The 15,819-nt window shown below is 43.3% G+C and overlaps 1 protein-coding gene across 1 annotated transcript in view; it reads left to right on the top strand.

The window, feature by feature from the left end:
* The first annotated feature begins 1,037 nt into the window (after nt 1–1,037).
* CD101 (CD101 molecule) overlaps nt 1,038–15,819 on the top strand; it is a 37,766-nt gene continuing 22,984 nt past the window's right edge. The window contains 4 exon segments of the mRNA XM_006172501.3: nt 1,038–3,358; nt 5,060–5,175; nt 7,057–7,175; nt 14,402–14,782. Of these exon segments, the coding sequence (XP_006172563.2) occupies nt 7,133–7,175; nt 14,402–14,782 (424 nt within the window). The 5' untranslated portion in view covers nt 1,038–3,358; nt 5,060–5,175; nt 7,057–7,132.

Here is a 15,819-nt window from a genome sequence, read left to right as displayed (position 1 = left end):
CCCTGCAAAGTGCTCTTCTGGAAGAGGTTCCTGCCAGAAACACTGGTACGAATGGAAGAAGGGCCCAGCCACGATTCCCACAGGATAAAATTGCACTGCTGAACGCAAAGATGCTTGATTTAAAAAAAAGTTTGGTTTTTTTTTTCTAATCATAAAAATATCCCCAGGAAAGAGCCTAAGCTATGTTCAGATAAAAGCCTCAAAATTACTTTCAATTGTTTACTTTATAATGTTTACATACACTTTTCACTTTTTTAAAAAAAAGAAAATGCAAACTCTGACTTTTTAACAACTTTTCAGATTTTTCATGGGACGGTGGAACCCTGACTCACCAACTGGATTTCAGTCTTAATTTAGGAATGTATTTATCTGTGTGTTTCCTCCCCTCCTATCCACGTGGCTTTCCCTAAGATCCTGGGAAAGACGGCCCCTCCTGCTCAGACCCTCTCCTGTTTCCCCTGGTGGCTCTTGCTTCTTGCTTTGCAGACTGCCTGCAGCCATGGTTTTGTCACTGACATCTGTGAGCCAAAGACTGAACCTTTTTAGCAGGAATAATAAGCAATACTACACAACTTGCTACTTTCAGAAAAGTTTTTTTTAGCTTCACCGATGACAACAGAGGAAGAAGGGAACTGGGATTGGGGTAAGTTCTCCTCCGCTGTCTGACCAAATTCTCAGTGATAAATCTTGTGTGCAGATCACTAGGAGAAAAAAGTTGACTCTCTTTCTTTTGTAGCGTGGCACATAACGATCTGCCAAATTTTACGTAGACCAAGAAAGGGTCTTGTGTATTTTTGTCCATATCCAATGTTATATGAACTAATTGTATTGTTTTATACTGTGACCACAAAATATTATGCAATGCACCATTTGTTTTTTATTTCATTAAAGGAAGTTTAATTTAAATTGAAGTTGTGTAAGCAACTTGATCTCGGCCCCTGTTTTCCTTTCATCTCCTTTGCATGAGGGATTGTGGCTGAATCAGTTGCAACCTGTGCACCTTCTGACCTCTTTGGACCCCATGGAAGCATTGTAGATTTTCCCCAGAAAGGGAAGAAGAAATGGATGTAATGGGATCAATATTGAGATGCCCACCAAGCGGAAAGGTGAGGGCTAGGATCCTGCTGCTGGTGGACGGTCTCTTGGTCTTCACTGAATTCTCATGGCACTTCAGGTCTCCTGTCAGGAAAGAGAGAAGTTAGAAGTGAGATGGTTCCTCTCTGCGGATGAGGAAACACACCAAGGTCTGTGACCATATCGTGACTGGAACAGAACAGCTTTTCTGACTCATGACCCAGTCTGGAGCCAAACCAGTCCAGAAGGTGCTAGCCTTCTACCCTGTTAAAAAAACAGTGCTTTCCCCAGGCCGCTGTCTGCAGGGACCTGGATGGGAGGGCGCGCTGGGAGCCCCGACTCCCCACTCGCCTCTGGGGCCGTTTGTGTCCTGGGCAGAGACATCCTCACTTGCAAGGTCTCTGGGGGCCGGGCCTGTGGAAGGTACTGGCAGTGATGGAGCACAGTCAGTGCACCCCTGTGGGGCCTGGCCTGCCGCTGCCTGCTTCTCCATGAAGCAGGAGGATTCTGCTCACATCAAAACGCTGACACAGTCAGAGCTGGACTTCAGCAGCCCCCTGCCTGCTGCTGAGCCTGTTCCTGCCTCAGTTTATTTTAAAAAGAAAAAACTTGCTTGCACACCTCCTGTGGCCTAGGCACTGTGCTCAGCACAAAAAACCTGCCACCTACTCACTTTCCTGTAGGCCTTGTCACGTGCTGTCTGCTTGTCTGGAAACCTCTTTCCATCTGTCCAACTCCGACTTCTCCTTCAGGTCCCAGGGGGCCTTTTCTGCCCCCCATCGGCTAGGTGTGGGACCCCTGACAGATGCTCTGGTTGTCTGAAAGCGACAAGGAGGGCAGGGACCCCTCACCACTGTGACAATAGCTAACACCGGGATCCTTAAATGTGCTGTGACTGGGCGGGTGCCTCAGGTCATCCCCAGGTGACTACAGCAGAAGCTTTCTTACCTGCTCTTCATGTAACTGGATCTTGCAAATAACAGCCACTCCACGCCCTCTAACCCACAGACCCATGTGTGTAGCACGCCGCTTTAAAATACAGGTCTTAGGATTTAAATGAGGCAACAGATCAGGAGATGACTGCCCTTGAAAAGACAATCACAGATCTCAAGGGGGGGCTGTCACAGGGGAAAGCACCAGGGTCCATCCGGAGGCAGGGGGATGAGGGAAAAGCACGGGCGACAAGCTTTGCTGTGGTTTTCGCAGGAAGGATCGGGCCAGTCAGGGTCAGCAGGCTCAAGGCTCACTCGGTTGGGTAGTTTTCCGCGGGCTCTGAGGCCTAGGGAATGTCCCTAGTTATTTGGTGTGATGAAAAAACAGCTGTTTTGAGTTGCTGCCCAGGATTTGACAGTCTAATAGCCCTAGCCAGAGTCTGGACATTTAGATAAGGACCTGAGTTTAGGATTTCCACCCAAGGGAATCCCCCTTTGCTTTTCCCGGGGCATCTTTTAAAATAACCATTTTGAATTGAGCCTGCAACCTCGGCCCCAACCACCTTCTAAGTACTAGATACCTGCTACCCTGCTCTCGCTCCCCTGCTCACTGGAGACCGGGACGTCGGAGGGCTGCCCTGCCCCCAGCTCATTGGCCCCACCGGCTCTGCTTCCTGGGATCTGTAAGTAATAATTTCTGTGACTTGACTTTCTTTGTATGAGGGTATTGAAACTGCTTTCAATCAAAACGACCCTGGGGTTTGACTTCCCCAGGGTGGGTGTTGAGATACTCTGGGAGCCACCTACTGACCCCGTGTGGGTGGCCTGTGCCTCCTCATTCAGCAGGTCATAATCTGCATATTCTTAATTTAATACACCAGCTATGCCTCCCCCAACACATCCGGTTCCTGGCCCCGGGCCCTGGGGGGGTGATCAGAGCAGGGAACAGAGGTCCTAAGGGCGAGAGCCCAATGGTGGAGATGGAGGGGTATGGACTCTGCATTGTTCTGTTTGCACAGGAAAAGTGTGCTCACAGGCAAATGCGAATTATTTCCTTTCTCTAGGTGCTGGCCAGCCCTGGGATGAACAGTCTCTCCAGGATCAGCAAGGTCCTAGGTGTCAAAGCGTCAAAGCCAGAAATAAAATGACATGATTAATACATTGGCCACGTGGGGCTTGTGCACCTGGGTGGCGCAGCTCCACCCACAGAGGCGATGCTCCCCCAAGCCCTCTCTGTTCTGTTTATTCTCCAGCCAATGTGTGCCAGCAGCACTGGTTGCTATGATGACAGAACTTCATTGAATAATACGTAAACCAGTGAATAGAAGTGCCAAAGAAAGGTGTTGATAAAGGTAAGATGAATTCTATGGAAAGACTCAAGAGGGAAATTGCTTATTTTTAAAAAATGCTGTCTAGTTGGGTGGGGGTATAGCTCAGTGTTAGTGTGTGCTTGGCAAGCACGAGGTCCTGGGTTCAATCCCTGGTGCCTCGGTTAAGGGGAAGACAATGGTCAGTTCCAGGCAAAACAACTATAAAGGACGGAGCGGGAACAAATCACAAAAACATGGAAGGGTTCTGTACTCCATTGGCTTCACAAGTGTTCTTAAAATTTTTACCCCTTTTTAGAGAAATCAAAGCTGAAAGTTGTAGAAAAGACATAGGTTTGCTTTATGCAAAAAAAAAAAAGTCATAGGAGACTCCAGACAACAGACCAGTAATCAAAGGAAAGACCTGGGCCTGTGTCTAGAGATTGGTGAATGAATATTCAGGTATATAATTGAGCTGATAACACAAATTTTGAGATACAGAGGAGTCTTTTTAATGATTCCCAACTTTACCTGACATTTTCTGTTAATCAATAAACTAACAGCTCTAATTGTGTCAGATAATGGGGTTTCTCCTGTTACTGTCCCCATTCTCATATTTAGGGAGATTGAGACAAACTAATTTGCTTCAGATGTGAACCCAGATCTTTCTGACTCCAGAGCCTGTACATGGTCTAAATCACTGTACCAGCTGCCGTGCCTGGAGATTTTAGGCATTCAGTACCTGTTGAAGAAGTAGAAAGATGAGTAAGAACTGGCCTCTGCCCTTAGGAAGTTTATGGTCTTGTAGGAGAGGGAGGCATGTAAAGAATTCATTTCATTACAAGTAACAAGTAAAATTATTATTATTTCTCTGACATAGCATACAGGAGAGGGTGAACTCTCTAAGGTGTCAAGAAAGGTTTCACATAGGAGATGCAAACCTAGATTTAAAATTTTTTTAGTGAGTAAACATCCGCCAGGTAGGAAAGGCTCTAAGCAGAGGGGAATAATAGCATATGGAGAGTTACAGAAAGGATGGTAAGGACACGTTCAGAGAAATACAGTGATTCTGTCTGCAGGGTGAGGTTGTGGGAGAGATCTGAGGGGCCAGCTTGTAAAGGTCAGGGCAAGGAGTTTGGACTTGATTGTCTAGAAATATTTGGGGAGCCACTGAAAACCTTTAATGGGGAGAATGCATAGCTATTTTCACATTTCAGATCACTCTGGCAGGTCAAGTAGGGAAAGGGGCAAAATCATGATCAGCATCCTGCTGACCCTTTCAGGGTTTTCTTTTCCATCCTCCAGTCACTCATTGTCCTACACATTCTGCTTTCTGAAGATCATGGATGGCAAAGTTAGAAAGTTCAGTAGAGCCCAGAGCCAAAAGTAAGAAGGCAGCCGTAGAATGCACCCATTTCCTGGCAATACAATCTTGTCTAGATTAGTTGATTCCTCTAAGCCTCAGTTTTCTCGTCTGTAAAATGGGATTAGTAATGCCTGTCACATAATGATGTGAGTTCTTCTGTAACACTGAATATGTGAAAATGCCTTGCACAGCACCTGCCATGTAAAAAGTCCCCGTTTAAATGTTTTTTGGCCTGAATGCTTAGGACAGGAGATCAAGATACTTAAAGTTTCTATGATTTTGTGGAATTCATATTTGAGCATGTCAAACCTGAAAAAAAAAAAAAAAACATCACTTTTCATTAATCTTCTAGGAACTGAAACAGATTTTTTTTTCTTTAGTACATTCTTGTGTTGCTTTGTCCAGCACTGGCCCTCTCCGTCGATCTGAACCAGGAATTCCATTTTTACATTCCTTTCAACTGATACAATTGCAATGTGCTGCAGTGATTCCCAAGGTAATAGAATAACGGTCTCTCTCGCTAGCTGTATTTTTTTCTCTCTTCTTTTTTCCCCCCTTTGATAACAGAAAGCTTCTTTTTTTTTTCCCTCCAGAAAAGAAGCAACATCACCCTGTCAATGTTAAATTCTGGCAGAAATGGAGCCACTAAAATGGAAGGAGGGAAAAAAAATTTTTGGTAACAGCCAAGAATGAGAAATTGCATAGCATTTGCTTAGTTGTTTGTATTTCAGGAATATAGGATACTCTGTATTATTGGCAATGATTGCCTCTGTTGGCAACACTTATTTCTAAATTCTCTTTTCAGTGCATATAGCAGACTGACTGCACTGCTGGCCCCAGTTCTCTCCGTCTCCTTTTGCCCTGTCACTGTGCAGTTCCCTTCACTAGAGAGATGGAGTCTATTAAGTCATCTCTTGCATTTGGACTTGGCCCTGTGACTTGCTTTGATCTGTAGGATGTTAACAGTCATCATTGCTCCCACAGAAAACTGCAAAAAGCTTGTAAGTGGCCTTCCTGCTTCTAGCCTTACCTCCCTTCCTCATCTTGGTACTTCAGTTTAAAGGGAAAATAAGACCAGGCCATTCTCCTACTTTAAAAAAAACCAAACTCTCTGAATAGCTTCCCTTTTCTACAAGGTTAAAGCCAAGCTCTTAGGCCTGGCATGCATGGCCAGCTAAGGTCTCCCCCAGCCGACCTCCTGAGACCCTTCTCCCTCCACACCAGCCTCAAGCTTTACTCCAATGCACGGGCTCGGCTGCTGTGCCATTATCCATGCTGGGCTGTTTCTCCCCACCATACCTTGGCACCCTTCCTCCCTGGTTGTCTCCTTTGGCCCGGTGATCCTGGCCTTCCCTCCCGCCCACTAACTCCCCCACACCCTTTAGGGGCCACATTGATGGTTGTGCTTGCAAAATTACGTTGTGATTATCTGATTAAGTGGAGGTTTCCTGAGAACAAAGACTGAGTTGTTAGCATCTTTGTACATGTAGCACCTACCACGGCATGTTGGATGGGTGGATGGATGGAGCAGGGATCTGCCGTAACTGTGGCCTGAAGCAGACTGGGTTGTTACTGACCTATGTAAGTAGAGGCTTAGCCACGGGAACTAACGTCTTCAGTGAGCTCATCCCTTGTACGGTCTTGTCTTGGAGGAAGGATTAAGTTGGCCTGGGTTGGGTGTCAGCTGTTACAGTGGTCACTCCCCTCCATCCTTGGTGCCCAGGCCCACACTGGGCAGATGAAGATTCACTTAGATGTCTCTGATACTCATGGAGCACTGCCTGTGTACTAGATGATGTTCTAAGTGCTTTAAGTGAATTCGTTCATTCAGTTCTCAGAGCAATCTTTTTTTGTTTTTTTCCAATTCTCATAGCAATCTTGCAGGGTATATACTATTAGCATTTCCATTTTGGAGCTGAGGGTTAGAAAAGATGAATGAACTTTTCTAAGATCAGCTATTAAGAACAGAATCTGTGTGCCAGGCAGCCTGACTCTCAGCGTGTCCTCATCACTGTCACCTCATGTCTCCCCAAGTTTGTGTTTTCAGGGACGCTTCTCTTGTTTCTTAGTCCTTTCCTCTCCCAAGATGGGAGGCAAAGTAAGAGCTAACAAGATACCATTGCTGCTTGTTTTAATTTATTCTGTTTACTTAAATTCCTCCATTATTACCTAGTGGTATATATTTAGCCAGGAGGAAGCCCATCTTCTCTTAGCTTCCTCTTTACTTTACCTACCCCTGAAGATAACTCACTTTTCCCACCCAAATTTGGATGATTAGCAAAGAACCACCTAAAGCAACCAGTGTTGCTTTTTGCAAGCCATCTCTGTTTCTCAGTGGGCTGAAAACCACACTATTGCTTCCTCTTTGTCTTTGTAGTGAGAACACAGCCATTTGTCACTCAGCATCTGAGCACCGTCAGTGACACCGCCGGGAAAGGTCTATACTGGTCCAAATGGCACTCATCCTGCATGTGGCATCTTTTTTTCTCATTCTGAGTAAGTATCATAATTCTGTACATTACTATCATCGTGGGGCCAGTCGAACAGAGACCGATGGGTGATAAAATGGGACAATTTGGCCCCCTATAGGAAAAATGATGCCACACATCTCCGGTGCTGGCAGTCATTTTTGACTGTTGATGATGTTCTTGGCTCACCTAGACATCCTTGAGTCCCAGGAGGTGCAATGTCTGGTTAAGTCCCCTGGTAACCTGACCCCGCTGTCTTTCACATTTGTGTGTCTTGCCTGGTCTGCTGGTTTGCTGGCCCTGGCTTTACCTTATCTTCTTGAGCTAACCTGTCCGTGGAGAGAGCAAGAGGCTTGACTCCCCAGACTGAGAGGTGACCTTAAGGTTTGCCTGATGTTGGAGCTTGTCTAGATAAGTGTGCCTTGGGTTTGTGGCTGGGTGGAAGGGAAGGTCATGAGAGTGCTTAGTAGTTTTAGGTTAACGTAAGTTAATGTAAGTTAACGTAAAAGAAGGTTCTGGACTTTAGCTGTGAACTGAAGTGGGAACTGGCTACCAAGAAGAGTCAGGAAGATTCACTCAGCTCTGCTGAGGGGCATCAGAAAGGACCTCAGTGGGCCCAGGAGCATTTGTACCTGTTTGAACAGGCTGGACAGAGGGAAAATTAGGGGGTGGAATGGAGAACAGGTGAGCTGGGCAGGGAATGCAATCGTTTCCAAGCAGACAGCAGGTAGTAGGTGCTTTTTAATGCTACAGGTTCCTTTAGCATCTGGTGAAGCCCATAGACCCCATCTCAGAAGAACTTTTAAGTGCCTACGTTAAAATGCTTAAGATTATTGGGAAAATCAATCATATTGAAATCCAGTTATCAAAATATTTTAAACTAAATTGATGTAGTCACTTACTACTCCTTTATTTATGCATCACATAACAAGATCTAGAGGTGGTCTCTTAAACACCAAACTGCAAAGTGGTGATGAACAGGAACAATATTTTGAGATACCTGCAATAGATGTGATGGGAAAATAGCTATGGGTTGTTGTCTACATTTATGACTGAAGAAAATACTAAATTTCCAGTAAGATTTGTGAAAATAAAGATGTAGGGGCTTTTTTTCACCCAAGCTTATGGACCCTTTAATCTCCCATGTGGACCCAGGTTAAGAACTGCTTTAGAGAGACTGGATTGAGTTAGTGAAGGGACTTGAATGACTAGGATGATAAGGGAACTAAAAGAGCTTACAATCAGTGTGACCTGGGCTGTGGCTAACGGGTGAAAAGGGTGCAGCATTCAGCTCAAGGGAGGCTTAAGAAACTTTGGCTTGAGTTGAACCGGGCTCATGTCTCAAAGGACACTGGCTAGTATGAGGTAAAGTTCAGATAGGGGCCTGACGGGGCGAGCGCTGACCTGTAGGGAGAGTTCCTGGGACCAGTGGCTGGGTAATCGATGTCTGCCAGACTGACTTGGCAGGCGCTGATGGCTAGGTGGTCTCGTGGGGACCTTTAGGGACCGTTGGCTGGTGTGTTCCTGTTTGTCCTGTTCAGTTGTCTGTGTGTGATGCTCAAGTGTCTGTGCTTTGTGTATGTGAATTGTGTGTCTGGCCTGCATACAGGAGGAAGCTGGGCTTACGTTGTGCAACAAGTCAGATGATTGCAAATTCTCTCTCTTTTTTTTTCTTCCTCCTGATGAGTAAGCTGAAAGGCCTGAGAGAAGGAATGTAATAACCAAGGTTCAAAAAGGGGAAGCTGGATGCCTTTCATAGCCCATTTAAAGAATTACCTAAACTGGGTTACGTATTTACTTCTTCGGAATTTAGACTCATCCTCAACACTAATTTTATATGTTTTTATGTGAAAAACACATCAATCAGGAAGTAATTTGAAGAAAAAAAAAACTGTGGAAGCCTGCTATTTGTCATTATGAATACAGAGTAGGGAATTAAGGAAATTAATTAAATGATGATCAACTGACCAACTACATTGTTTGGGAAATGTATACTTTGTCCTAATTAATTTTTAAAATAAATAGGTGGGGGAGAGTTTAGCTCAAATGGTAGAACCCATGCTTAGCATGTATGAGGTCCTGGGTTCAATCCCCAGTCCATTTAAAAAAAAAAAACCTAATAATAAATAAATAGGACTACTGCCCTCACCCCGCAAAAAATAAAATAATAAAATGAAATATTTTTTTAAATTTTTTAAATAAAATAAAATGAATATGAAGACTGATTAATCATGTGAGAATATGGGACTAGATGTGGTTAATGTCATGAATAAATGAGCTCTTGGACTTAGCTTTGTATACTTGGTCTGTCACCTTTCACCCTGATTAGCTGCCCTGCAAATAAAAACCATTAACATAGGAGGGTCCTGGGAAGGGGCTATTATTGTTTGTCTCACTGAGACTGTGTTCATGAAAAAAAAAAAACATTTTACTAAATTATGGACAAAAGTGCTCTCAGCCTCCAAGCATACGGGATTTTTGTTGATGTAAAGAAAGAGAAGTTTCTTGTTGTGTTTAATGTTCTCCAGGTCAGTTTTGTATAAGGTGGAATCATTTAAAGTTGTGGGTTTTTTGTGTATCATAATGGTCAAGTGTAGACCATTTTATATAGTTCAGTCTAATAGCTTCCATTCAAATAATACTGAAACAGAAAATTTGGCAATCCCAGTGATGTTTTTGAAAAAAGCCAGTACCAGCAGGGAATCCTTTGTGTTTCAAAACTGTGACTCCACTGCATTCTGTCAGTGCCAAGCTGTGCACCCATCAGTCAACAAGCATCTGACCTGCTGTGCAGAGGTGCCTGAACCTCTGTCCATTAAAACAGAAAGCAACGGGCCAGTGCTCCAAGGTATTTTTAGGAGGAGAGACATGTGCAGCATCCCGCAGAAAATAGATTTATAATAAGATGCTTCAGGGCATGATCCCAATGCGTAACCATTTGAATTGGCCTCTGTCAGTCATTCCTTTCCACCTCCAAAATACCTGTTAAACCTCCCCACTGTTTCTTTTGCATTTCTGAGACAGCAGTATCCTCCCAATCATGTTCTTGACCTCATGCCTCTAAGACCTTACTCTATTCATCGTCCTCTCTTGCTTTATCCACCTCTACCCTCTCCAGCTCCTCTGCTCATAAATATGCAGAGGTGCCTGCGTCCACCTCGCCCTCACTGCTCTCCCCTACCCAGCAACTCTAACTGCCACCCTATTTTTCTGTTTGCCTTCTCCATGAAACTTCTTGAAGTACTTTATGTTTCTTCCAGTCACTTCTTACCCTTGAAATCCTCTGCTTCTGCTCTGTTGAAATCTCTTTTACAAAGATCTCCACGGACATCCTCATCATCAAGCTAAAATGACCGTCCCCCGCCTTTAGAGTTCTTACCCTCTCCGCAGCATCCAGCAATACCGACAGTCTCTTTCTTCTTGGAATATTTTGTCTCCTTTGGTTTTCAAGCTGCTGTCCTGGCTGCCCTCCCACCTCCCTAATTCTTCCTTCTGTAGGTGTTGTCCCTCATCCTACCCCCTAAATAGAGAGGTTCTCTAGCAGTCTCTCTCTAGCCCTCTCCTTCTTTTCCCTGACACTTCCCAGTACATTCCCAGAATGTAACTGACCTAATCCCCATCTCCAGCCCAGAACGCTCCCTAGTTACAAACAAGCATTTATAGGAACCAGTGAGAAACAATGGAGACAGCCAGGAATTTGACATTTGTATGTCAAATTCAAGTCTGGCTCCACCATTTACAACTTTGACATTGCTAAATATGGGAATATCACAGAGTTCTTTAGAGGATTAGATGGCAAATATTTTCAAAAGGTTGAGTAGATTTTGAAGTGCAGTTGTATATATTTCAATATTATTTCCTAATGTTTGATGGGTATCCTTCCTGTCTATTCCGTGCCACTCGAATTTAGTATTTCCAAAATTAAATGCATTATCTTCCCCTTCATCCTTGAGCACACAGAATTATCTCCTCCTGATATCCTTGTTTCTATTAACAGCATCATTACTCTCAGTCACCCTTACAAAACCTGGTGTCATCTTTGACTTCTTCCTGCCTTCCATCCCTCCATCGCCCCTTCTACCTCCAAGCATCCAAGACACTGAAAAGACTCTATAGATTTTTATCTCCACAGTGGCTCTTAAATTATAGCCCCTTTCTTTCCATTTCTATTGCCTTCATCATTTCTCTCTTGGGCACCTGTAATTACCTGATGTCTGTTTCTAACTCCATCATCCGACACACTGTCAGGTTAATTTTCCTAAGACCTTTCAAACACTTGCAGTGGACTCCCCATTGCTTAATCAATCAATCCCAAACTTTTAAACGTGATACTCAAGTCCTTCACGCTTTGGACTCAAAATTCCTACCCAATCTTACCGCCTTCTATTAATCTTCATGTAATCATTATGTTACATTTCCTCTAATCCAACTAATTACTCCCTATTTCCTAAACAGTTCTTTTGATTACTACTTGTACAGTCTTGTCATAAAGACTCCTTCACCTAAAAGGTCCTGCCTCCCCTCTGAAATTGTCATAATCCTTCCAATTCTCAAAGGTCCATTTTTAACACTATCTCTTTCATATACCCTACCTATTTTCCTCCCCCAAAATGCAATCTCTCCTTTCTTTGAATTCCTCAAAGCACTTTTACCATATCTCTTTCCAGGAGAGGTGACTACCCACTTGACTAAATTGTAAAATAAAGAAGTCAGAAACTACCCCAAACTCATCTTCAAATCTTAGTTCCCGAAATATCAGAAACACTACAAGCGGTTGAATAAATATTTATTGAATTAGCAAATAAAGCAGTAGAAAACACAGTGCTGGTTTTCACAATAAAATGTTTCAAATGTGGTACCCATCTCTCTGAAAAGTCATTAAAAATGTTGAGGAAGTGTTGCCTAGCCACCAAAAATAACACTGTGGAAACATGTTGTGATACAAACCTGTTAGTGGTACCTCAGAAACCATATTTTTAAAAGGCTTTTTTATTGTGAAATATAACACATAAGAAAAGTTAATAAAACATAAATGTGCAGTTTAACAAATGAGTAAAAATCATGTAATCACTACCCAGGTCAAGAAACAGAACATTGCTAGGATGCTTGAAGCACCCACCCACCCTGCCGTGCACCCCATCCTGATCACAACCCTCTACACACACACACACGCACAGACGCACGCACACATGCACACACGCACGCACAATCTTGGCTTTCATGATAACCACTTCCTAGCTTTTTTTTTTTTTAATGGTTCTACCCCTTACATTTGTATCACTAAACAATACGGTGATGGTGTGGTACTGCCTTTTAAACAATTTTGTATAGAGTCTTTCTGTATCTAGTCAAGAAGATTCTAAAGTATTCTGAATGTTTAAACACAGTCATCCGTGTTACTGCAACCAACTGCAATTCATCCACTTTCCTTTCTGTATGAGATTCCATTTTATGAACGTACCACAGTCTGCCCTGTCTTCTGTTGATGGGCATAGGGCTGGCCTCCAGTTTGGGGGTGATAGTGAACAGTGCTGCTGTGGATGCTCTTGCATGTGTAGCCTGGTGCACACTGCTCACTTTTCTCTCAGACGTGTGTCTAAGACTGGCTGGCTTTGCTGACAATGTTTTAAACTGCCTCTGTAGTGGGGAGGGTGTAGCTCAGTGGTAGAGTGCGCTTAGCATGCATGAGGTCCTGGGTTCAATCCCCAGTACCTCCATTTAAAAAATAAATAACTTGATTACCTCTCTCCCCCCAAAAATAAATTCCCTCTGTAGTATAATTTTTTTGGTAAGTGATATTTTCAAATTTTCTCGGATGGTCTAACTGCTATTCCTAGATGCTTATTACAAGAAATTTGATATAAATATATAGTGTTAACTGGGATTTATGAATAAGCTAGTATATTTTAAATTATTACTGGAAATGTGTGTGGTTGGCTGATTGGATGTTTGTTTTCCAGTTTTGCGTGAGTATTTTTAGTTGACTCCATCAGGTGACCACTTACCCTTTCTCCCTGTTTTTTTGTAGATCCGCTCCTATCAGAATTGTTTTCATTCCCAGATTCCTATACTCGGCCTTATCATGGTGTCTGTAATGTTATTCCCTTTCTCTCCCTTTTTTTTTTTTCACTCTGGTCTTTATTCTTTGTCCTTGTGGATTCAGACAATTCAACAGATGCTCTGCTTCTTCCATATCTTCTTATGAACTCTCTTCTGTTAATTCCATTAATTCCAGCAATTGCTCCCGTTGGGACTCCTGATGTCTTTCCACTGGGCCCTCAGCCCCGAGTCAAAGAGCTAGCTCACCCTCGTGGCGTCTCTGCATTTGTTCCTTGTTCTTTCTGTAACACAAAATAAACTGGCCTTTAATGTTAACATAAACACATACGTTTAATTTATTTTTTATTGCAGTATAGTCAGCTAAACACACTTTAATTTCTTAAAATGTCTTGCTTTTGAAAATGTGTATGTCAAAGGAAATGTTACCTTTGAATAATGTTTTCTCCTTTGAACCAAATGGTTGAGATTTGGACACATTCCATAGTGGTCCCCAACTGAAAACCTTTGGTAAGAGAACAACTGAAATCAGTCTGATCCCAGATCCTGCTGGACTTGACAGCCATCTCTTACAGGCTTTTCAATAAAGCTGTAATGACTCTAAAAAAATGACAAAACCAAAACCCCTTCACGGTATAGAAAGGAAGTTCTGCTGCGTCTTCAGATGCTAATTTTAGCTAGTCTTGCATCAGACCTGGCCAGGAACTGCAAACAGTTCCAGCCAACCAGCAGGAAAAACATGGCACCAGGGACAGTGCCATAGACTTTGCCGCCCTAGTGATCAATTCTGTGAGAAGAGCTCAGTGACAGGTATCCAGAAATTGAGGAAGTACATGCCGAATTTTCCCGTAAAATAATGGAAGTGGTGAATTATCATATATCATATTTACTTTAGGTGCACTTAGATAAGCAGATATGTTTTATGGAGGTGGTCATGTTACATTGATGAAGCTGAACTTTTTTTCTTTAAGAGACTAGAGATTCCTGTGGAAGTTAAAGTTATAAAAAAACAATGAACTCATCAAGCCATTCCACTGCTCCTCAGCCTGAAGAAGGTGTTGAACATTTGAGTTGATGATAGCTAATAACCTGCGATCTCATTTACTAGAACTGTAATAAAGGCAACTACATAATGTGGCGCGTTGGGAGCTGGAGCACTAATCTGTTTTTATTCCCTTTCTTCCTCCTACTTGTAAGCTAAGCTCACCATTGGCCAGAGAGAAGTAACAGTTCAGAAAGGACCGCTGTTCAGAGCTGAAGGTTACCCTGTCAGCATCGGCTGCAATGTAACTGGCTACCAGGGACCTTCTGAGCAGCATTTCCAGTGGTCTGTTTACCTGCCGACAGCCCCGGCCCAAGAAATCCAGATCATTAGCACCCTGGATGCCACCTTTTCTTACGCAGTGTATGCACAGCGGGTGCGGAGCAGGGAAATCTACGTGGAGAGGGTCCGGGGTAACTCGATCTTTCTGCACATCTCAAAGCTCCAGATGAAGGATTCCGGCGAGTATGAGTGTCACACACCCAACACTGATGAAAGATACTATGGCAGTTACAGTGCGAAGACTAATCTCATTGGTAAGCCGGGTGCCCTCCTCTGCTAGCCAGCCCCTGCGAAGCCAGTGTCTCCCTCATCACAAGGCCTTGCAGTGTGACGTGGCTTTGCACTGTGCTGTTTGTTTTGGCAAAAGAGCCATGTACCCCTCTGATATTTTGGAGTTTGTCACAAATAGGTATCTCATATTCTCTAAAACTCTCAATTCATGTTTCCAATCAACTTTGTCATGAAGAGTTAGAGAGTATGTGGTCTTCCAAGACCTTGCCCGCAGCTCTCCATAGGTTGATAATGCAACGCCATTAGACAGATCTTGGGGACTTCACATGTTATGTCTCTTCTTGGACGCAGACTATTAACTTAGCTAGAAGAGCTGGTATCAATATAATGCATTTAGTGTATATTAATATATATATAAAATTCATAGAGTATCATAGGAAGTAAGTCTTGGAAATAATTATTCTCAAACTACCATTCTCCAGCATATTTACCTTTGGGGAGAGGGCCATAGTCCTTGCAATTACTCTTTTGTCCCTTTGCCTAGAATGTCTTATCCTCCCCTTTTCAGCCTAGCAAACTCCTACATATACTTCCGAACCCAGTTTACATATTACCTCTTCTGTGAAACCCATTCTTGACTGTCTCAGAAAGTATTCCCATCATTGTTCCTTCTTGATGCTCTATTCCCACCACTGTGATTAGCACTCACCCGGTTCATGTGGTTATATATGACCCTCTCCTACCCACCTCAAGTGCCATGAGAAGAGAACGTTCACCTCACCCCGCAACACAGCAGTTAGCACTGAGTAGATGCTCAATAAATATTCCTTGTGGAATATGAGTGTTGCTTTCACATGAGCGGAGGCTGTGTGATTTCCTTTGAGGAAGAAGAGAATGGTAGGGTAGTAGGATGGTTATCAAAACTTTTGTAAGGGTTGCATTTTGGCTCTGAATGATAGATTATAACAGGTTTTTTAGAACTTTATGAAGGAGCAGGTAAAGCCCAGGGAAGTGCAATGACTTGCTCCAGTTCATGTAGTCAAATAGGGACAAATACAGG

The sequence above is a fragment of the Camelus ferus genome, chromosome 9, assembly GCF_009834535.1.
Source record: "Camelus ferus isolate YT-003-E chromosome 9, BCGSAC_Cfer_1.0, whole genome shotgun sequence".
NCBI classification, from domain to species: Eukaryota; Metazoa; Chordata; class Mammalia; order Artiodactyla; family Camelidae; genus Camelus; species Camelus ferus.
This window is presented reverse-complemented; position numbering and strand designations above follow the sequence as displayed.